Here is a 24,274-nt window from a genome sequence, read left to right as displayed (position 1 = left end):
CCTAGTCAATACAATGAACATTTTCCAGCTCCCGGAACCCACATTCGCTACCATGGAGCCTGCATACATGGCTGCCCTCAGCTTTTGTGCCTTTGAAAACCTTTGAGCTGGGCCTTTCCCGCCCCACCCACTGGGAACAAGCAGCCTGTGGTTTCCCTGAGAGGGATGCCGACCAACCTAATTGCCAGCAGCTTTCAGAGTAGTCTCTTACCTCTATGTCACAGGTTTCCCATATGTAAAGCCAGGATCTGGCCTACCTAACACGACTGGGTTGGGTGTTTAGGTGCAAGTCACTCTGGCAGTTAGGGTGACCAGCTGTCCCGATATTTGGGGTGTTGTCATATATAAAGGTGCCTATTACCCCTCACCCCTGTCCCAATTTTTCATACTTACTATCTGGTCACCCTACTGGCAGTGCAAAGTGTCCTTGTTATGCTGGGTAACAAAGCTGTAGTTCAAGATTGCTTAAGGGTTTTGCGTCAGATAAATGTTTTCTATCGATGCTACTATCATGGAGCTGATAGTCTGACTAGGCTCTTCTCATACAACCCCTATTTCAGGTACAGTCTTTTACCTTTCTAGACCCTGGAACAGGGTGAAGAGAGCCTGCCAACCAAAGAATTATTGTATGCATCATCCCTTGCATGAGCCAGTTCGCTGCATCTCCCTGTTGCACCAGATCGTGTTCGTCTTGACATCTTCATTTCTCACTTGATAACGATTGCAGTAATAGTCTAAAGGTAATTCTGTGCTGCTGACAAAGGGCAGTTGCTGTCCAGTTGGTATCTCTTAAATCATGTCCTGCTGCCTGCAAAGTGAATTTAAACATCCTGATTCATAATAAACCTATTAAAATGCTGTCAGGCTTCAGCCACCAACCACAACAGATCAGCTGTTGTGCAGCTCTCTGTGGGGACTTAAAGCCCCAGCAAAGTGAAGACTGTCTTGTTTCACTTTTCCTAAGGTATTTAACTCACTTCTGGTGGAGCAGGGCATGAAGCCTAGAGGTTTGCGACAGAAGCAACAAGACACAGAGTTGTTGTCTGAATATTTTCATGCAGTTTGTAGCTTTCCCGAGAGCACAGTGCAGAGCTGGGAGGATCTCTCCCCCAGTTTTGGGCTGCAGACATGAGAGGACCATGTAATGAGAGCAGGCAGCCAATACTGTTTCTGGGTAGACTTTTGAATTCATTTCCAGGCAGCTTCTCATTAGAAAGATGGGGACAAATGGGAAGGAGCTTAGAGAAGAGAAGCTGAAATGATCATGGACCTGGAGAAAGTGGTGTGTGAGGAAAGAATAAGAGCTTAAAACGTAAGTTGGCAAAGAGACTCTCAAGGCTGCGGCTGTAGGTGGGAAGGGAAGGCAGGCATACCACAAATATTTGAACTCTACAAATCCCATGGAGTCAGCTCGACTTATTTAGGGTGTCTAATTAGGAGTAATGGGATAAATGTGAATGAGTATTACCAATTTGTTTGTTTAATTATTAAAACAAGTTTTCTGACGGAGCTTGTCCTGCCTTTTTGTTCAGATGTTTTAAAAATAACTTTTCTCCTCTGACATTTAGAAGGTTTTTGCGTGGTGCTGAGGGTAAAGTCAAACACATTTGGGCCCCTCTCCCTTTCTCAATGTGCATGCCTCTGCCTGCTGCCTTTTCAGTTTCAGCTCTGCTGCTGGAGCTGGTAACCACACTCGTGCAGTGCCTGGGACAGGGCTTGCATTGTCGAAGCCGAATTAGATGCAAAGTGACCAAACTCGTACAGTGCTGGTGATCGTAGGGATTCCTTGTAACAGCAATAAGTACAAAACTTGGATGGCAATGGTTTGTGATGCTTTTCTTAAAAAGAGTTGACTACTGAAGATCTGACTCATTCCTGACAGTGAGATCTATTAGAGTATGAAACTGTTTCCAAGGAAAATAGTGGAAACCCTAATTTGCTTGGAACACTGGTAGCTCAGCCAGATTAGTAAAGTTGAAAGTATAACAGTGACTTGGCAGAGGGATGGACTGAATGACCTGATACAAGAGGTATCTTCTATCTCTAATTTCTAGCATGAATATTCTCCCTCTGCAGTTGTTCAACTGTATTTCATAAGGGCTCAGTTTCCCAGTGACTGCTCATTCATGGCTAACTAAATGAGCTGAACGTGCTGAAGAACGTTGCTTGTTTCTGACAGACATGCTTTTGCTGCTTGTCTTTGCCACTTAGTTTTCCTGAAGCAGTTGTTTTTAAAGCTGAAAGGCAAAGTAAAAAATAGATAAGGTCCTTTATTGCTTACGATGCGTAAGTTTGGTCTCTCGGCTTTTTCTGTCCTGCTTGTGTGCGTGTGTAGTTTTCTAGTTGTTTGCGTGAGCTCTAACTCCTCTTTCCTGTTTGCTGGATGACTTTGGAGGACTTAAATGTCGCATGAGGCCCTGTTGAGTGCTGTGGCTCATGATCCCCTCACCCAATCCAGGGATCCACTTCATCACTGGCAGAACCCCTCCCAGCTTGGTATCATCTGCAAACTTTGGCCAGGACAAGCACCTGTCAGGGATGGTGACTCTAGATAACACTTAGTCCTGCCTCAGTGCAAGGGACTGGACTGGGTGACCTGTTGGGATCCCTTCAGTCCTACGTTTCTATGATTTTCCTGGTTTAGTGGAAGGCTAACCCTGAAGGAGTTAAACTGCGTCACTGTAACCGGAGAACACAAGCAAACTCTTAATGTTCCAGTTCTGTCCTGGTTACTGCCTTTTTAGAGGAAACACCACACAGCATCCGAGAATCTAAGCTGCAGATTCTTACACATGGCAGGAATTTTGTGGTAGGGTGAGGAGTTTCTCAGAACTTCAACCACAGGATGGGAAATAAACTAGATGACCTACTGCTAGAGCTCCATTTCCACCTACAACAGTCCATGTTTCAAACTCTGTTAGTCTTGCTTCTACATATTCTATGTCTATGGACCCCACCACTGTCCTATCTGAGCACCTTTCTGACTCTTCTTGGTCTGTATTATGTAACTTCAATATATACAATTACACAGTCCTAAAGTTATTATTCATCAACTACCTTCCACTCAGAACCAAGTTGTTGTTCATAGATTTTTAAAGCTAGAAGGGCCATTGTGACCATCTAGATTCCTGCACCAAGCCCAGTAATTTGTAGCTGAAATAATAATGATGGGAGTATTACCATTTTATAGACGGCATAGAGATGACAGTGACTGGCTAAAGGTCATAAGAAGTCCGTGACCAAGGCAGGAATGGAATCTTTTTCACTCAGCTCCTAGTCCTAAGCCTGGACCACGTTAAATCTTTGAGCTGAAACTGCATGTAAAGAGCAGGCATCTCTTCGGGCTGTGGGAGGAAACAAGGGGCATACATTTGTTTGTGTATCTTATATCAACCGTGAATCTTGTATCAACCTAAAATAATCGCTGTGCTAATGACAAGTGGAAAGTGCTTCATCCATCCTAGCTTTTTCAGTCAGTGGCCCTGCAGCCTTTGCCACTGAGTTCATGGGTTACCTCTGCTTCCTAGAATAAATAATTTTTTACTGTATATGCCTTTTCTCCAGCAGGCTACTGCCCTGACAGATACATTTAGTTGAAGAAAAGCTTTTAAAAAAAAAAACCACAACACCACATTTCTCATCATTTGCCCTGGATTTGTAAAGGTTTAGATCATGTTGACAACATTTGACATCTTCGTACTTCATTTCTGCTGGCATGTGCCTGCAAGAGTCTTTCACAGCGGTGCGCTTTGGGCAGTGTCAGAAATGATTGGTCTTTCTCTCGACTTTTTTTTGTACCGCTGAAGAGATGGATCGCCCCCCATAGTATCCAAGGGCTTCCCAGGTGAATTAGAATGGCATAGAGCAGGGGTTCTCAAACTGGGGGTCGGGACCCCTCGGGGGGGTCACAAAGTTATTACATGGGGGGTCATGAGTTGTCACCCTCCACCACAAACCCTGCTTTGCCTCCAGCATTTATAATGGTATTAAATATATTAAAGTGTTTTTAATGTATAAGGGGGGGTCGCACTCAGAGGCTTGTTGTGTGAAAGGGGGCGCCAGTACAAAAGTCTGAGAACCCCACTGTTGTCTCTTCCGTGGTTACATAACCCAAGCATAGCCTTCTATATGAAGGACTCAATCCTGTTGGTTATGATGGAAAAGCTTTACCAATGAGGAGGGCCATTCAGCATGTCCTGAAGCATGTCACTCTTCCTTGCCCCCCACCCCCTCCCTGTCCTGCTCCCAGACACAGTGTAAGAGACTCTCTAATGCAGTCGGTCAACTTGTGATGAAACTTTTGTCACCAGCACTCAAGCAACCTTCCCTACAGTTGTTATGGGGTCACCCATGAACTAGCCTTGGGGACAAGGCTTGTACAAAGGAGGTCTAGGGGCCATTTCTTTGATGGTTGAGAACCAAAAGATTGTTACAAGATCTCACTAAACCACTGACAGATTGGTCTTGCCAGAAAAGCATTATTCGCTACCAGAGCTTTCGGGGAATGCCCAGGCTTCGTTAACCTCCAGCGTCTGCCCATCAAACCAAATCCCACATCCCAACAGGAGCAGAACGCCTAGCGTGGAATCGATGAAAGTGATTGTCAGCCCACGGTACAGGTGAAATTTCCAATTGCCCAAGCTCAAACTATCCCAAATATTAGATCAAAAGTGTATTCCAGATATCCTGCAACTGAATATGGAGGTCTGGCATGCTGAGACTACATATCCCAGCATGCACTGCCCTCTCTTGAGCCAAGCTGTAAGATGGCACATTCTGAGACCTGTATTGAGGCATTTTTGCACAAGTCTGTACCACACCCATTTGCCCAGGTCATGCCTGTTTGCTCTGTGCCTTGTGGCTCCTTGCTGGACGGGAAAAAATATTGCAGGATTTTTTTTGGTGGCTGAGAAAAATCCTAAATTTCCCCCCCCCCCACCCCCCAAACTTCCACTTCTGGTCAAGATTGATTTTTGGTGTTTTCCTCGTTGCAGTAAAAAAATTTTTTTTCGCTCAAATGTAACATTCCAATCCTATTTTGAAAATGTCAAAACATTGGCATTTTCTGATTTTGTTTTCCTTTTTATTTTTTCAGCCAAAACTATTTGCTGAATTTGCAGATCGTTTTGGTGCCTTACAAAAAATCATTTTATTGTAAACTTACTGTTTCCTGAAAAACAGAGTTTAATTCTGGATTCCAGCCTGCTCTCCTACAGTTGAAAGCCAAATATATTGTAGTAGGATTAGCACTTCCAAATCCTGCTGGCCTTAAATAAAATGGTAATTAGTAACACTAAAGCTATTGAAGGAGTTGGCGCGGTTGGCACTAAACAGCTGCTGTTTGCTGACCTGTTCAAGTCGACAAATAATGTTGTCCCTGCATGGAAGTGTGATATATTTAAATCACATATTTACTGCCCATTGTTTGTTCATGTTTAAAGAAACAAATGGTTTGCTCTTAACCTACCCACTATCAGAAGTAAATTGTTCAGCATTCGTTATTTGTGAGCTATAAAGATCATCTGAATTTATTTTCATTTCTTCTTATATGTCTAAAAGCTGCAGGGTGTACTTTTATGCTCCCGCAGCCAAGGATTTGTGGAATTGACTAATAGTTTATGTTGCATATTTACAAACACTATTGTTATTTAATAATGGAGCATTTCAGGGGTAAAACCCTCCCACGTGACACCAGCCTTTCAAAAAGAGACATTCATGTCTGAGTATGAAATTAGAGCTGGCGTAACACAGGAATCAATGAGAGTCACTCATTAGTGTGAAAGCAAAAGGGGGTGGGGCAAACGGGGGTGGGGCAAACAGCTTCTTGCAAGGATGTATATGATTTTAAAAGTACATGAGAAGTTAACTGTAGTACTCAATGTCCCAGGAGATTGATCCTGGGACTTTGGTGGGGGTGCAACTCTGTTTCACACGGTGTGGCCCTTTGCCCCCCTCTAGTGGCCAGGCTGTGTATTTGCACTGAAGCATTTAAACCTGGGGCACCAAACCTTTGCCCGGCAGAGGAATACATTGGCCACTCATCCAGGTGTAGAGAGCTCTATTAAGTTTGAACAGAAGGAAGCAAGTAGAAGTGGCCCTTGTCTTTAACACAGAGGGGGAAACTGCTGAGATAACAGTTCCTAGCATGCAATGCTGTGTTTTGATACAAGCAATCATCACGGGGATCAAGATGAAACATTGCATATGGGGAATAATCTGAATTTAAGGGTTTATCTTGCTGCCCAGTGCTGTAGTAGGAGTTCCTTCCACATAAGATCAGTTCAGCTCTGACCGCCATATGTATAAACCATTACAGTACATTAAACTAGCTGCACCAAGAGAACACTGGTTCTTAAGCTTATTGTATTGCACCCCCCTCTTCTTTGTGTCTGGAGTAGTTTATGCCTCTCCCTGCGGCACAAGTGTGTGTGCCAATTTAATAAAAACCAACTTGCAACTCACTAAATATTAAGTTATCTTGTGCAAGCCTTTCTGAGCATAAAAATCAGTGGTTGCTCCACATTTTCAGTCATCAAGTAGTGAAGCTGTACTGTATGTCGTCTTCTTGCTATTTCCTCTGTTTGATTTTATGCTGAATCACTGCCTTAACTGTACCACACGTTACTGTTTGTGTAGCTTGCTTCTCAATATCTCCCACCAGTAGTGGTGTGTCACTGGACTCAGGGTATGTCCAGACTACTCGCCATATCGGCGGGTAGTGATCGATTTATCAGGGATTGATATATCGTGTCTCATGTAGACATCGATCCCCAAACGCGCTCCCTGTCGACTCCGGAACTCCACCGGAGCGAGCGATGGTAGTAGAGTCGGCGGGGGAGCTGTGGACATTGATCTCGCGCGGTGAGGACGAGAGGTAAGTCGGAATAAGATACTTCAACTGCAGCTACAGTATTCCTGTAGCTGAAGTTGCGTATCTTACATCGACACCCCGCCCCCCCGGTCCCCGCCCCAGTGTAGACCAGGCCTCAGTTTCAGCTTCTTTATTTTTCACTTGAGGTTTTTTTTCTGTTACATGAACGAGTCAATGATCCATTATAATAAGAGCAAAAACAAAACGGTGGTTGTGGTTGATGCTTACAAACAAATGTGCACACTGCATTGTAGCAAACAGATGAAGGTACAGGGCTTATCTCCACTTATCATGGATCGATGTTGCAGCAATTGATCCACCGGGGGTTGATTTAGTGGGTCTAGTGAAGACCCGCTAAATCGACTGCCAATCGCTCTTCCGTTGACTCTGGTACTCCACCGGAACGAGACGTATAAGGTAAGTTGATGAGAGAGTTTCTCCCATCGACTCAGTGCAGTGCAGATACCGCGATAAGTCGACCTAAGGTACGTTGACTCCAGCTATGTGAATAACATTATTCACATAACTGGCGTTGCATAATTTTGGTCAACTTAACCCCATAGTGTGGACCTGCCCACTGATGCCAACGACTTTGTATAATGCTATGCAAGTTTAACAGGAATCTGTCGATATGCACAGCGCCATCTAGAGTAAAATGCACAGCACCATCAGAAGACCTGAAATGTCTGGAGGAATCAGCTTTGCTGGTTATTCATTGCTGTGGGTAAAATGTACACAGTAAGTTTTTTCCGCTAAAGCTTCTCACCCCCCCTGCACCCCCCCACACACAGTTAGAGAACCTCTGCTATGGAAGATACCTGCACCTGTTGGTTAAACTCCCTGCTGACCAGTTGTCATGGTCTAATTCCCCAATCTGAACCTTAAGAGTCCAAAAAATGGGGTACCAGCATGAATTCCTCTAAGCTTAATTACCATCTTAGATCTGATAAGCTGCCACCACCCAAAAATGTATAGTGTTTTGGGGCACTCTAGTCCTCCCAAAAACCTTCCCTGGGGACCCCAAGACCCAAATTCCTTAAGTCTTACACAGAGGGGAATAAACAATTTCCCCCCCCCTTCTCCTTTCTTCCTCCCAGATCTTTCCCACCCTGGGTACACTAGGAGATCACCGTGATTCAAACTCCTTGAATCACAACACAGAGAAATCAGGTTCCCCCCCTCCCCCTCCCAGGCGTTCCCTCCCTGGGCTATCCTGGAGAGAGAGACAGATTCAAGCTCCGTGAATCTAAACAAAGGGATTCCACCTTTCCCCCCTCCCTTCTTTCTCCCTGTCTCTCACCAATTTCCTGGTAAGTACAGACTCAATTCCCTTGAGCCTCAACAAGGGGAAAAAATCAAACAGGCCTTAAAAATCAAAACTTTTAATAAAAAGAAAGAAAAAAAGTAAAAGTTGTTACAGTGTCTTTCAGCTTATAGACACTAGAGAGAAGCCTCCCCCCAGCAAAATACAATTTAAAATACTCCCAGCAAACTACACATTTGCAAATACAGAAAACAATCAAAAGACTAAACTCGCCTTTTCCTGGTACTTACTAAAATTAGAACAGAAGAGATTTTTTCAGAAAGATTGGAGGAATTTGCTCACATGTCTGGTCCCTCTCAGAATCCAGAGAGAACAAAGCAAAACCCAAAAAAACACAAACAAAGGCTTCCCTCCACCGAGATTTTAAAGTATCTTGTTTCCTGATTGGTCTTCTGGTCAGGTGTTTTTGGTTTACTGTTCGTTAACCCTTTACAGGTAAAAGGGACATTAACCCTTAACTATCTGTTTATGACACCAGTTATCAAATATGGGTGACCAGAAGACATGTTATTTCAACGGACACTTCATTTGAGTAAACGTAAGTGTTTGCACAGCAGTTAGATATAGTGAGGTCTGGATCTGTGTAAAAGACAGTGGCTGCTAGCTCTGCCTGGGTGAAATAAGTCTGCTTCTTGGTGGAACGTGTGCCAGAAACAGTCAGTCTAGCTGAGGTGCCGCTGAGCAAGCAGATGGGATGTGTGGGGATGTCAGATTTAACATTCTATTAATTTCTGGCCACTGAATCCTTAAAATGCACAAGGTGTTCTTCATCCTTACTGTGCTAATTGCTTTTCCCGGTTTGCCTTAGTGGGAATAAAAATCAATGTGCCAGATCCTGCTTTGCTATGCTGGTGTAAATGTGGAGTTATTCCGCTGATTTCTGTGACATTAAGACCCTGGTCTGTATTTTCTATGCCTGGATAAAACAAGATCTAGTCTTTTTATACAGCTATACACAAATTATAAACAGACTCCAAGCTGGTAACTGTAGGAAGGATGGTCCAGCAATCAAGCACTCAGGCTCAGGGCTCAGTTCCTAGCTGTGTCACAGATTTCCTGGGGGATCTTGGGCGAGTCAGTTAGCCTCTCAGTTTCCCATGCGTAAACCAGGGATAGCACTTGCCTGCTGACTAGGGATGTTGTGAAGGTAATTGCAGTGAAGGTGCTCAGTATGGTAATGGGGGCCATATAAGAACCTTAGAGACCAAGAGCTTATACAACATGCTCCAGCTGACTTTAAAAACAAAACAAAACAAAAGTAACTGGCGTCAGGCCTCCAAAAATGAAACTGCATAATGAGGTCTTCCCTGAACAGATCAGACAGGAGGCTCATGGGCATAATTTGTGGGCTACATAGACCGTGATGGATCAACTTCCTTCCCCACTAGGAAGAGGGGTTTGTGTAAGGTCCTGTGACCTTCTGCAGAGTTCTGCAGCATGGACTTTTCAGTCCAAAGTCAGTGTTTACTGTTGCTTTGGGGAACAGTAGACTCACTGAGAAGAACTAGATCTAGCAACAGCAGCCTAGAGCTGTAGGAGGTGAGGAAACCCTCTTTTACATCAGATAAGAGGCTCAAGTGATATTTCCTGATCTGTTAGGACATGGTTCCTGCAGTGACCTACATAAACAGACAATATAGGTCCAAAAATGGGTCTGTATCATGGAAGAAGCTGTGCAGAATTTCAAGCTAGCTGCCATACTTCTGTCTGTCCAAGTCTGACCTCTAAAGAGTGACCTGGACTCTTAGGCCGGACTGGTTCACTAAGAGCATTCTTCACCAAGGCAAACTGAACTGGACTGAACCATTTTCCTTCAGCTGACAGAAAGATGGAGCTAATTACAACTTGTAGAAAGAACTCTGTGTTGGGAGGAGACCTCCCCAACAAGCATGCATGGCTTTATCCATGATGTGATTTCTCTCTTTTGAATCGTCACTCCTGAAGCACTGGTCAGGACAGAGCTCGTGTCATTTTGATTTCGCCCAACTGTGCAAGCAGGAATAATACTGACGTCAGCAGCCCGTCCCTCAGGCTTTGCTATCTCCTGCTACACAGCCAAATGCTCAGAGGAGAATTTTAGAAACCCTGGTTTTCATCACAGCATGGCTCTAGAAGAGTAACTTAACAAGATGGATGACCTGATCTGTCTGCTCTGATCTGCTGTGTGCCCATCACCATGGTATTTGAGCACTCGGAATATTTGCATAAGATTCAATCCAAAAGGATGTGGCTTCTCCATTTCTTCTCTGATCGTGCTGTTTGAAGGTACAGAATATTTTTTCCTCTTTGTCTTCAACTCCTTTCTGCGTAACTCCTGCATAGTGATGTTTATGATCAATGTACTAGGGTCATTTCAGATACCCTGCTAATTCTGAGAGAGGCTGGAGACTTGGGCTGTCTTCTCGAGGGTGTCTATTTGTACCATTCTGAAAAACAAAAAGCTATTCCAGGAGTTGGGGTGGCCTGGAGGAAGGTGTGAAGACCAGAGGTGGAGGGCAGACTGAAGAGAGTAGTGTGGCTGGCATCGTGGGTGGCAGGAGGATAAAGTGGCATGACATAGCAAGCACTGTCTGCATTTTACATTCTTCAAGGAAACCAGCCTGTTCACCCCCTGCCCCAGTGCCTCACTCCACTGAAGTCCAATGCAAAACTCTCACTGACTTCGATGGAACCAGCATGTTACCCCTGGAGCCTTCTATACTAGCACCTCAGCGTGCTCACGCTTCTTCTAGATTGATGCACCGGTAGCCAGATTGCTATCCCTTCCACGACTGCCAGTTGGTCCAAAGCATGGAGATGGGTCTTTCCCCATGCCAGGGAGCTGTGTTTGTGTGTCTGATTCCTGAGCTCACCAAATATTCCATTGCTGCCAAGAAGGCACTCCAGGAAACCCGAGCTATTGGCATTACTGAGCTGCTGTGATGGTGTCACCCATCTGCCCTGCCCTTGTCCATGCCCTCAGACTGGGCTACTTTTAGAAAGGGCCAGCATTAGTTATAAAAATCCTTCGACTGTAGCATTTCAATTCTCTCCCTATTTTATTATGAAAAAATATGCACGTGCAAATAAAACTCCCTGTGCGTATCTCATATCTCTAGATCAAGCTTGTGTTTGTGTCTATCAAAGTAATGTGTAAGCACACAGCACTTTATAGAAATGTCTGGACTGTACAGTGTCTCGTTAAGGAGATGGTCACATCCATCTATTTGAATAGAAAGGCAAGCTGGAACTTTCAAGCGTGTGCTTTAGATTATTTTTGGACCTAGAAAACCTTGATATGGGAAAGTGTTTCTATTTGGGGCTGTGAAACTAGGCCACCTCTAAGATCAGTGACCTACATTTCCCAGGTTTGGGACTACAGGCTAATGTAGCAATTGTCATGCTCTAAGACTCTTCTGCTAATGTCCCTAAGCAGGGATGGGAATGGAGGAAATCAGTCTTAAAGGTGTGGCTTAGTGGGCATATTGGAATGTGTTTGACTGGCTAATGAAAAATGATGATTTTTTCATGCTGCAGTTCTGTAGCTCCTCTGCCTTCCCCCCAAGTTGTGTGTGAATGCACAGAGGTAGTGGAGGATGTCCTGTGTGGGTGATGAGCAGGGGTGGCTCCAGGCACCAGTACGCCAAGCGCAGGCAAGCCGCCAAATCCGCGGGACTGGGGACCTCCTGCAGGCAAGCCGCCGAAGGCAGCCTGCCTGCCGTGCTTGGGGCAGCAAAATACCTAGAGCTGCCCCTGGTGATGAGTTGAAAAGGAGACAGTACTATGCCTAGGTCTTGCCAGTATCGCACTGCAATTCCTTTGCACAGCACACCTCTGCAGCAACCCTCCTCCTCAGTATTGCCAGCCCCAAGTATTCAAAGATCAAGAGAGAGCCTTAAAAATCAACAGGTTTTAAAAATAAATGCATTGGGGAGAGGGAAGGGTTCAAACTTTTCTCTACACCATGAGGGCTAGACACCTACTTCAAAGAAACCTGAGATTCTCTCGTAATCACTTGACTCCAGTAGGAGCTGTAGGAAAAAAAGCATCAAAGAGCAGGAGATCAGTTTACTGGCCATTAAAATGCAGTCATCTCTGGGGTGGAACTCAGGTGTTATTTTTCAGCCTGGACTCTACACACCAGTGTCTGTAGGCAAAGAAGGGAAGACTAACGCATGCAGTTGAAACTATAGAAGGGCAATCACTGTAGGCAAAATAATTACTAGACTAAGAATCGGCCAGGGCCCCTCGTTTTAATGACTCCTATACTACAGGTTTGTATTAATATTTGTGAAATCTAGTCCAGCTGTTAAAACACCAGACCCAAACAAACAAACACAACCTGCAAGTGATTTGTCCTCTGCCTGGGTTATTTATTTACTTTGCAAATGCCTCCTCTCTTGCCGTTCAGCAGTGAAGTCCTAACTCCTGGCGTTTAAGTGGAGCTTCCATGGTCATAATTAAAATCAGCTTTAAAATGATGAATTAATCACATTAGTATTAATCTGCTGTATCACCGTGTCTGTGGTACAGTCTTGCTAATCACTGATTTAATCAGATATCAATTAGTGTGCATCTTTAATGCCACAAGAGGAACTGCAGGATTCTGGGACAATTATCTATAAAAGAATAAGAGCTAGCTCTCATTTAGTGCTGTCCAGCCATTGATTTCAAGTGCTTTAAAAAGATAGACAAGCATCACACTATCCCCATTTAACAGATAGTGGAACAGCAGTGCCAAGATGTTATCTGCCCAAGATTACATGATGTGTATTTAAGGCAGGGGAGGCTCTAGGTATTTTGCCTCCTCAAGCACGGCAGGCAGGCTGCCTTCCGTGGCTTGCCTGCGGGAGGTCCCCGGTCCCGCGGATTCGGTGGCACACCTGCAGGAGGTCTGCTGAAGCCATGGGACCAGTGAACCCTCCGCAGGCATGCCGCCGAAGGCAACCTGCCTGTGACCCTCGCGGCGACTGGCAGAGCGCCCCCCGTGGCTTGTCGCCCCAGGCACGTGCTTGGCGTGCTCGTGCCTGAAGCCGCCCCTGATTTAAGGACCAGCTAATAGAGGTGGTCAGGAATTTTCCATCAAATTTTTTTTCTATGGAAAAATGCAGTTTTTGCAAAATTGACATTGCAAGAAAACTTCTGTTTTTTCCAAAAATTTCCAACGTTCCAGCAAGAAAATAAAAATATTTTGTTTCAAGTCAGGTTGACTCAAGTTGAAATGTTTTGTGTCAGGTGCGTTCAGCTGAGATGCCATGTGCCCATGCAGGAGCATGGCTTTTTTTGGGTGTTGAACTGCAGTAGTGCATCATGGGAGTCACATGACCACAGTGTATACTGGGAGATGTAGTCCAGTGGTGGAACTTGGCCAATAGGGGAGAATGGGAACATGAGGCAGCTGAACTACAAATCCCATGAGGCATCACACAACTCAAAGAGACATAAATTAGTGTCAAACCTAGCCAAAGAAAAGCATTCTGACAGTTCTGTAACATATTTTGGAACTTTCTGTTGTATGAAAAATTGATATTTTTGTCCTGATTCAGGATGAAAAGAGACGTTAAAATAGCAGAATTTCCTGTAGGATGAAAAAGTCAATTTTGTCATGAAAACGCGTGTTGAAATATCAGATTTTCCTGCAGGATGGCAATTCTGATTTTTGAGGCGCTCTACTGGCTAGAGTAGGTGTTGCAGAGCCCTCTACTGGGCAGAATTGGAACCGCACACATGCTGTGTACTGCTAATAACGCCTGTCTCGAGCGGCTCTTTGAGCCATAAGGTCTCCACTGTTGCCCTGAAGTTCTGAGTGGCCAAACTATGCAGCCTAATGACTACTCATTGAGTTCATGGGAGGATACAGATTTTCTTACAGTGCATATGTGGTAAATGCTTGCTAATGCAGACTGTCATTCTTTTGTGTGAATCTCAAACTGTCTCCCTGCTCCTCACTGAGTAGGCTTGGAAAGACTTGATTTTTATCAGCAAGCATTTGTATATATCAATTTCACTGTGTATACACAAACTGGTGCAACCATATTTCTGTCCATAATTGAAATGTACAGATAGGCAAAGTAAGGGAAATGCTGCTTGAGAACTTAGGAGAGTTTGATTTAAGGCTGTTTACTTGTGTATATTTTGATAATTATTGACTCAGCCCCATCCGCATTGCTGGTCCCCTCCATAAAATTTCCCACAACTAAGAAAATTTAAATCAATTGGAAAAAAAAACTCTTTAATGTCTTAATTTTGTGCAACAGTGAAAAGAGAAAAATTGAAAAAAATCCTTAAATAAACATTGATATTATGTAGAAATTATAAAAAAAAAAAAATTGAATTCTGCAAACCCTACTTATTAATGAGATGAGACCAGTCCAAGACTTCATTATTTTTTTCCTCAGTGCATTATGAAATATTATAATAAATAATTAAAATGCCTGCTGTCAAAACAAATGGCCCGAGTCCACTTTGGCAATGCTATGAAACATCATCCTTCTGGTCTTGTGGTTTGTTTATTATTGTGAATTGCATACTGTTCAGCAACTTACAGTGTCGAGTAATTGGCAACGAGTTTCCCAGTCATTAGTTCAAATTAGTGAGACTCTGATGACACAGAGAATGGTGACACCTGGTTGTGGAGACAGTTTCAATCTGACCCTTTATGCAGTCAGAACAGTGATTTGTTTTATACATATTGTTTTTTGGAAAGAGATGCAGAGACAGAACAGTTACATAAGAATATCAACTCCAAGTGCCTGACTCGTTTGCAATGAGAGAATGTTCTGTTCATTCGGATCCGCAGCTTCCTGTTGATGGAATACAGTGATATTTTAAATCACCTTGACTTTTTTTAGCCTTTTGCTCTCTCGAGCCACATGTTGCACCTTAAATCCTAGCCGCTGCTCTCTTTATGCAGGTGCCAGCCATTTCTTTTGCTCCGCTTGGGTTCGGTGCAGTGGGCGTTCTGGATCACTGGCTCCATTGTTGACACAGTTTCACCAGAAACGTGGGAGTCAGGGGACTGAGTCAACAGCAGCAAACAACACTTAGTGCTGGAAACGCAAAGCCAAAGGTTCATATTGGTCCTGGGCGCATGAGGGGCTGGAAGCAATTAAAAGGCTCTTGTTGGAAAAGCAGCAGGTGTCTCTGACAAGACTCGTCAGCCCTTGCTCTCTCCCTGCCTTTTCACACCTTTGTTTCTCCATCTTTCACCCCATGTAGAAGCTACCTGGCATCAGCACTTGGCAGCTGCGGCCATCTCACCGCTATTACCCTTCATTTCAGACCCTTCACTTCATGACACCTCCTTGATCGCAGCACTCCCAATCCCTCCTCATTACTACAGTTTGCCTGCAGTGTTTGGTTTGCTGAAAAGGCAGAACTGATGAGAACAATGGGGCAAAGGGAATAGTAGCCAGCCAAGCTGCAACTCATTCAGGACTGCAATTTTCCCCCAAGCCAGCTACTTTCTCTTGAGAGGCAGCTCACTTTCCCATGCTGAAGAGGCTTCTGATGGTGAGGGCCCAGAGCCAGGAGCCATGTTGGAGGATTTGTTTTGTGTGAGGAAGGAGAAAACATACAGCCTCACACATGCCTGCAGGAGGCTCCTTCTCTTATGCCAGGCAGATAGTCTGAGTCATAAGCAGAGCGCAGCAAGGCCCAGCAATGTTGCCAACTCTCACAATTTTATTGCCAGTCTCCTGGAATCATAGAAATTTAGGATTGGAAGGGACCTTGATAGGCGTCTAGCCCTGCCTCCTGCATTGAGACAGGACTAAGTATTATCTTCTAGACCAGCGTTTCTCAAACTGTGGTCCCCCAGGATGGGCCCCAGGAGTCTATGGGTCCTGCTGATCACCTCCTCTCCTCCCTCCTGCATGCTGGGGAACAGCTGTTCAGCGGCCTGCAGGAGGCGCTGGCGGGGAGCAGGAGGAGGTGGGATGGGGTGCACTCAGGGGAGGGGGCAGAAAGAGGTGAGGAAGAGGAGGGGCAGGGCTGGAGTGGAGGTGGAGCCTTGGGGAAAGCAGTGGAATGGGGGTTGGGGGGTCTGCAATAAATTTTAAATCAAAATGGGGGATCCTTGGGTTGCTAAAGTTTGAGAACCCCTGTTCTAGACCAGTGTTTCCCAAACTTGGGCCACTGCTTGTGTAAGGAAAGCCCCTGGCAGGCCAGGCCGGTTTGTTTACCTGCTGCATCCACAGGTCTGGCCGATCGCGGCTCCCACTGGCCGCGGTTCGCTGCTCCAGGCCAATGGGAACTGCTGGAAGGGTCAGTACGTCCCTCGGCCCGTGCCACTTCCAGCAGCTCCCCTTGGCCTAGAGCAGCGAACTGCAGCCAGTGGGAGCCGCGCTCGGCCGGACCGGCAGATGCAGCAGGTAAACAAACCGGCCCGGCCTGCCAGGGGCTTTCCCTACACAAGCGGCGTCGCAAGTTTGGGAAACACTGGGATAGACCATCTCTGACAAGTGTTTGTCAGATCTGTTCTTAAAAACCTCCAATAATAGATACCTCTCTAGGTAATTTGTTTTCCCTAATGTCTAACCTAAATCTCCCCTGCTGCAGTTTAAACCCATTACTTCTTGTTCTATCCTCAGTGGTTAAAGAGCAATTTATCACCCTCCTCTTTATAACAACCTTTTATGTACTTAACGATTGTTATCAGTTTTTGGTATCAGGTATTACTTACTTAACAATTGTTATCTCTTCTCCAGACTAAACAAGCCCCTTTTTTTCCAATCTTTCCTCATAGGTCATGTTTTCTAGATCTTTAATTATTTTCGTTGCTCTCCTCTGGGACTTCCTCCAGTTTGTCCACATCTTTCCTGAAGTCTGGTGTCCAGAACTGGGTACAACACCCCAGTTGAGGCCTTATGAGCGTGGAGTTGAGCAGAAGAATTACTTCTCGTGGGTTGCTTACAAGACTCCTGCTATTACATCCCAGATTGATGTTTGCTTTTTTTGCAACAGTGTTACACTTGACTCATCATTAATTTGTAATCCACTATAACCCCCCGATCCTTTTCTGCAGTACGCCTTCTGAGGCAATCCTTTCCCATTTTGTATTTGTACAAGTGATTAGTCCTTTGTAAGTGAGGTCTAGTACTTTGCATTTGTTCTTATTGAATGGCCCCTTATTTATTTCAAGCCATTTCTCCAGTTTGTCAAGATCACTTTGAATTCTAATCCTGTCCTCCAGCTTATATCCTCTCCCAGCTTGGTATCCTCTGCAAACAGTGTACTTTCTATGCCATTATACATATAACTTCTGAAGATATTAAATAGAACTAGACCCTGGCCAGATGCCTGCAGATCCCTACTTCGTATGCTCTTCCAGCTTGGCTGACAATCATTGACAACTAGTCTCTGTGTATAGTTTTCCAACCAATCGTGCACCCACCTTATGCTAGGTTAGTCTAGGCTATTTACCCTAGTTTATTTATGAGAAGGTCACATGAGACAATATCAAAAGCCTTACTAAAGTTGAGATATATTACATCTACTTTGGGTGTGTTTCTTAAAGCCCCAGCTCCTGAAGCCATGTGATTATGTGAGGCTGTCAGCTTTTTTGACCGAAAAAGAAAAAGTAAGTTCCTTGTGGTTTTTGGAAAAGGCTTGAAAATCTGGCTCTGAATAGTTAAAAAGAACAGATGGGAAAGAAGAAGAACCAACATTTTTAATTTTAAAAAAATCTCATGATTTTTAAGCCACTCTTATAATTTTTGGGGGCCAGACTCATGGCTTTTGAACACATGGGGTTGGCAATACTACAGTCTTAATAAGGGACAGATGTGTATGTTTCCCCTGGTCATCTTCCCTGCTGATTCAATCATAGAATATCAGGGTTGGAAGGGACCTCAGGAGGTCATCTAGTCCAACCCACTGCTCAAAGCAGGACCAATACCCAGACAGATTTTTGCCCCTAAATGGCTCCCTTAAGGGTTGAGCTCACAACCCTAGGTTTAACAGGCCAATGCTCAAACCACTGACCTATCCCTCTGGAGCTCTGAAATGGTTTGGGCAACAGGTGCGTTCTGGGATACAGTGGGACGGGCTAGGGGAATTTGATCTTCCCTCTAGCCTCTGAGATGAATCCCACAATCCACTGGGAAAACTGGCTAGCATGCCATGAGCCTGGAAGCAGGGCAAGGAGCTCTGGGATATCTGCCCACATTACAGTTAGGGTGAGCAGACAGCAAATGTGAAAAATCGGGACGGAGGTGGGACAGTAGTAGGAACCTATATAAGAAAAAGACCCAAAAATTGGGACATCTGGTCACTCTAATTACAGTTGATGCAAGACATAACTGAGAGCATGCACAATGGGCTGGGTTACATTGATGTAAGCTGTATCAGTGCAGTTTTTGTGCCTAGATGAGCCCTCCCCACTTTGATGAGGACCAGGAGTGGGGGGAGGATTTGTCTTCAGCTGATACGTGAAGTATTGGCTGCTGTGGAAGGTGGGATGCCAGTCTGGACATCCCAATGGTCTGGGACCACTCCTAAGCTCCTGGGTTTGGTGCTTCTAATTTGAGCTGGATTGTGTGGCTTGGGCCGGTCTCGGCGGTTCACTGCCATGCTACAGCTGGGAATAAGCCCAACTGCTCTCAGCATTGGGTGTTTTGTGAATACCACCCTTTCGCCACCCTGGGAAAGGACCAGCAGCTGCTTTCCAGCAATGATAGAGTGGTCATAGCATAGGCCAGGGAGCAGATCACAGGTCTGGCGGCCAGCCAGCCTCTGTTCAGTTTCTGGCTCGGCACTAACTTGCTGTGTGACTTGGGGCCAGTCACTTGGGATGAAATGTTCCAATTCGGGTGCCTGACTTCAGGCACTCAGTATTTTGATGTTTAAATAAATTGTTCTCAAAGGTGCAGAGCGCCTGCTGCTCCCACTGAAAATCAGGCTCTATATTTAGGCATCTATATATGGATTTAGGTGCTTTAGGAATGGAAATTTTGGGTAAAAACCCTCTGGGCCTCAGCGTCTTCCATATGTAGAATGAGGGTAAAGATATTGATCCCCCCCTTGTAGAGTGCTTGGAGATCCAGGTGTGAGAAGCACTGTGCACGTTCTAAGGGGCATATATATTTCCTAAGGTACCTATAGCATTTAGGAACCCAAGTCCCATGGACACTCAGTGGGACTTCCACTATTAATGCCTGAGGTGCTTTTGAAAATCTCTAAAGAGACTAGTTTCAGGTCTCGCACCTCATTGCCATAGCAGCAGTGAGAGCGCTTTGCTGGGATGCCGGCCTGACTTTTTCCCACCCCCACCACACCAATCAATGAATAAGCAGGACTTCTCCAGCCCAGGCTGCAAGCTGCCAGTGGAACTTGGCTTCCCTCTGCTCCGGTGCTCTCCATACATAAGGCAGGGTGATTCTCTATTCCAGAATTAGCATGACTTCAAGGAGTGCATCCTGCCACTTGAGTGGCTGATTGAACTCATTTCTGGGTGGAGGTGAGTGGCAGATGCTGCTGGCTTCTCTTCGGGGAACATCCCAACAGACAGCCTTGTTCTGTTTCCTTTCCCTTCAAGGATCCGACTGAGCCTGTCAGGTAGCTTTCAAATGCCAGCTCCTCCGGGACTTGTTAAAATACTTCATCAATGCCCCTCTTCCTCTGAAGAGCTGCCCTTTCACTCATCCGGTCTGTTGCTACCTGACTTGGATTGCTTCAGGAGAAAGGTTTCCATAGTGATCTCGGATTCAGCACAGCCAAAAAAAAAAAAAAAAAAAAAAATCCAGCTTCTGTATCTTAAGTGTTTCTTTTAAAGGACCCAATGTATGGCCAGCCAAGGCCAGGGATCACCCACATTCCGCAAGGCTGGTTTGTGTCCCCAAGACTGTTCAGTTGTCTGCCAATTTGTGCTGCTTCCTTGCTTCTCCTTATCCCTTCATTGTGCCCTTTATGCTCCGGTAAAATGGTCAGGTGTTAGTAGTAGTAAAAATGCCTCTCTGCAAAATGTCAATCTGCCTTTCCAAAAGGATTTGTTTGCAGCGTTAATCTAAACTGTGCTGTCCAATGTCAGAAGTGGCTATATAATGAGGATCTGTCAGAAGCCCTAATTGGATGAGTATTCAAAAATTTTTTTGTTATTGTTTTATCCTTGGGACTCTGTTTTCGCAGCGATTCTCATTAACTTTGAAAATTTAATCTTCTTTTAAAGTACAAGCTTAGTGCCCCTCACTCCTCAGGAGCTGCTCAGAGGCACAACAGCTACTGGTACCTTGCATGATAGCTCTTTTGAGTTCCCCCTGCAGTTAGAGAGACGATCCCCAGGCAGGATCTCAGCAGGAGCAATGAGTGCAATTTCTGTCCGTATCCAGGGCTCTCGCTACCAAAAGGAAGTCTAAATATCACAGGGAAAGCAAACCAAACCTCTCTGAAAAAGCAAGTTGCAGTTCTGACTCCACCGGCTGCAGAGCAGCAGCCAGACTCTCTCTCCAGTGGGGCATAAATGCACGTGACGCTGCCACGTCTTGTATTCATTTCATTGAGAGGGGATGGAAAGGGATTTCTGAGTACTCAAAGTAAAAGCTAAGGTTTGATCCCATTGTCAAGGGCAATAGGGTAAGTATGGCGGTGGAGAGAGATGGTGAATGGGCAGGAGGAAGGCAGCCTCTCATGAGACCCTGGAGGACAGACCGTATCATGCACAGCAGGCATCAGATGCATATTTCTAAGACTCCTATTGGTAAAGTATTTGGCCACCACTAGGGAAAGGTGAAGATAAAAAGGTCATTCCCAGATGGGCAGCAGCCATTACCTGCTGTGATATTTACTATACCATTGTTGTAAGAGAGCCGGAGTCTGCAACAATCATCTTGATAATATAATAGTTGTTGATAAATGGCAAAGACTTGGCAACCTCACCATGCTGTACAACTCTCCTTGTCTCTTCTTAATGGGCAAGGATCCTTCCTCCACTCTCTGAAACAGCCTCTCTGGGCTTCATTAGCTTCCCAACTTTGATCAAACCCTCTCTCTTCCCTAGTCTGGACTGTGACAACGTCTGACTCCCGTGTCTACATTCTGGGAAGTAGCTGTGGCTGAGAACAGATGCAGAAGAATATGGTTTAAATGCAGAGGTGGCCACAGACAAACATGAAATGCTATTTCATTTCAGAAATCAGAGCTGAGCAATCCTTAAACCAACCCAAACCAAATCATATCCCCTGTTCATCAGACATATCCACTGCATTGCTGTCTGCCTTAGCCCCATCTCATTCCCAGATACTCCCTCCAGCACATAGCATAGCCTGCATTACATAGCTGGTATCCACGAACCTAGACGATAATTGATTATGAAGCCCCCAGGTCACTTGTCTCTGAGGCGCTGTACAGACAGGCTCCTGCACGCCACTCCACTGTGCACCAAATGCTTTGTAACAGAAAGACCTCTCAAAGGGTTTATGCCTCCATATGAAATAATGTCAAAACGTGCTATATAAATGAGCCCTTGCTGATGTTCTTGCCTAAAAAAATGGACAGCAGATGATTCTTTTAAAACATTTGGGTTTTCCAAACCAGCTTTTTATTGCATTTTTTAATTGCAATCTCAAGCGTGCCATAAAAAAAAAACCCACCTCACAGATGGAATTGTTTCCATTACCTATTTCACAATAAAAACCCACCGATAAATGGAACAGACACTCCCTCACCGATCAGTCTCCTTTGCCCCCTCCCTCACACAGACTAATAAAGGACCCACAGTCTTAATAAATCTGTTAGCCAAGAAATGGTTTCTGTTCTGACACCTATGTAACACCTTCTCTTCCCCGTCTCTATCCCTAATTGCATTTCATTTAACACACGTAATTACTGAAATGACGTCTTCCAAAAATAAACTGTGGGGTATTCAGAGCCGCCTCGCTTCTCAGCATTAGGGTTGTTTTCAGCCAAGAAATCTGTGCCTTTCAGCTCTCTCTTGGCAAACTCAGGTGCAGGCCAAAGCACTCATGATTCTTCCCCACCAATACAGTCCTGGAAAAAGAGCTCGAAAAACCAGGAGCTGGAGCAGGTGTGACACAATGGTCACAAACCATGATGTTTGCTGTGTCATTAAGCATTTGTTGTGGTGCCTTAAGTCAGCAACCTCAACAATTCATCAGGTCTCAAGCCAGAAATAAAGGTGCAGGAGGAAATCAGGCCATGGTAATTTCCCCAAACTAAAGCGCTAACATGCATGACAATAAATTCGGTGGATTGAGGTTTACCAGCTGACATGTGTGGGGGCTGACACAACAGTTCTCACACCGACGGGTGGCCCAGATGGCTGCCCATGGACTTTAATTAGTTGTCCCATGCAATTCTACAAAGACCCCTTCAATGAAAATTTTCTAACCAGGGCTTCTAAAAATCAGGGCCCAAAGGACCCCTCCCCCAGTTTTTAAAATGCAATCTTCACAGACTGTGGGTGAAATCAAGGCTCCATTGAAATCAGTGAGAGCTTTATCCCTGAGTTCGATTGGGCCAGGATTTCACCGTGTGTGATCTAGGTATTTTGCTGCCCCAAGCACGGCAGGCAGGCTGCCTTCGGCGGCTTGCCTGCGGGAGGTCCCCGGTCCTGCAAATTCAGCAGCAGCCTGCGGGAGGTCCGCCAAAGCCGCAGAACCAGTGGACCCTCTGCAGGCAGGCCGCCAAAGGCAGCCTGCCTGCCGTCCTCACAGTGACCGGCAGAGCGCCCCCCCCGTGGCTTGCCTCCCCAGGCACGCGCTTGGCATGCTGGTGCCTGGAGCTGCCCCTGCGTGTATGTGTGTCCCAGTATGGATTGGCTTCTCAGTGCAAGATGCAGCACTGCATGCTTGGACTTGTAGTATTTGTAGCCTCTGCATTAAAGGGAAGGGTGACTGCAAACTGGTCCACTGCAAACTGGGCGTAACTGTAAGACTCCTGGCCCCAGGGTCCTTGGTTGAACAAAATTAGTCTGCCCCCAAGTTATGTGCATGTCCAGAAACAGAGGAGCTTCAAGACTGCCTTGCTCAACTCTCCTCTCGAATTTGCAATTGAAGCCTTCCAGGCTGGTGCTTAACAGCCTCTGTAACACTGATCACAGATGGAGCGTACGTGCCACATTATTGAAGTTGAAGGGCACAGCTTAGTTTCTGGGGAATAATAGAATGAAATAATTTGATAGCGACCAGCTAGATTTTTTTTTAAAATGTTCTGTTCCTTCAAGGGTGCTGTTGAACATATAACCCCCCCCCATAACTTATTCATTATTATGCGCCAAGAGGGTTGCCTCTAAAATCAAATGGGGGGTAGACATGATGGGTGTTTAGAGCCATTACTTTCAATAGTTTTATACAATATTTGAATCATTGGTATTCCTCCAAACCAAGAGGAGAGAGAGCCAAAGCTAGATGAATGTATTAGCATTAAAAGCCATTCATGGGGCCTGGCCAGGCCCGCCTAGCAGATGGAGGCCCTTATGTTTTGGCATCACACCCATATGGAAGACTAATATGCAGTCCAGGAATAGAACAGGTTATTTCTCCTCTTCCTAGCAATCTCCAATCCAAAGGCTCTTTCAAGTCAAGCAACTTCAATTGGAGCTTGTACAGCAGGGTGCTATAAGAGTCCAGGCAAAATATTTTTCTTTTTTTTGTAGTTAAACTGGAAGCCTAAATTGCAACACTGCCTTGAAAGCAGCATGTTAGGTTTTGATTGCACCATTTAAAAGGCCATATAAACACACTCAATGCCTGTCAGGGGTTCAAATCAGCCAGAGGCCGCATAGAAACATGGAGTGTTACTTCAGCCTCATCTCGAGTGGGACCTTCTCCAAACAATCCTGCAGCTGGATACATCCCACCATGACCAGCAAGCTTTAGTCACTGGAAACTCAGAACTGGCATAGCAGGGGGTGTTGCACTTCTGTCCATTCCCTGTCTGTACCTAGGGCCGGCTCCAGGGGTTTAGCTGCCCCAAGCAGTCCCCCCCGACCCCCCCAAAAAAGCTGCGATCGCGATCTGCGGCAATTCAGTGGGAGCTCCTTCACTACGACCTGGAGTGAGGGACCCTCTGCCGAAATGCTACCAAATAGCTGGACCTGCCCCCCCTCTCCCGGAGTGGCCGCCCCAAGCACCTGCTTGCTAAGC

The 24,274-nt window shown here is 45.4% G+C and overlaps 1 protein-coding gene across 2 annotated transcripts in view; it reads left to right on the top strand.

The window, feature by feature from the left end:
• LOC127058035 (F-actin-capping protein subunit alpha-2-like) overlaps positions 1 to 24,274 on the top strand; it is a 348,126-nt gene that overhangs the window by 316,066 nt on the left and 7,786 nt on the right. Inside the window, exon 2 of one of the 2 annotated variants that reach the window (XM_050967418.1) lies at positions 8,631 to 8,733. In XM_050967418.1, coding sequence (XP_050823375.1) covers positions 8,700 to 8,733 — 34 coding nt within the window. In that variant the 5' untranslated portion in view covers positions 8,631 to 8,699. Of the gene's footprint in view, positions 1 to 8,290; positions 8,734 to 24,274 lie in introns of those variants that run through there. The other variant, XM_050967417.1, reaches the window with a different exon arrangement.

The sequence above is a fragment of the Gopherus flavomarginatus genome, chromosome 9 (genome assembly GCF_025201925.1).
Source record: "Gopherus flavomarginatus isolate rGopFla2 chromosome 9, rGopFla2.mat.asm, whole genome shotgun sequence".
In the NCBI taxonomy this organism is placed as follows: Eukaryota; Metazoa; Chordata; order Testudines; family Testudinidae; genus Gopherus; species Gopherus flavomarginatus.
Note: the sequence above shows the minus strand (reverse complement) of the source record. Positions and strands in the feature narration are given on the sequence as shown.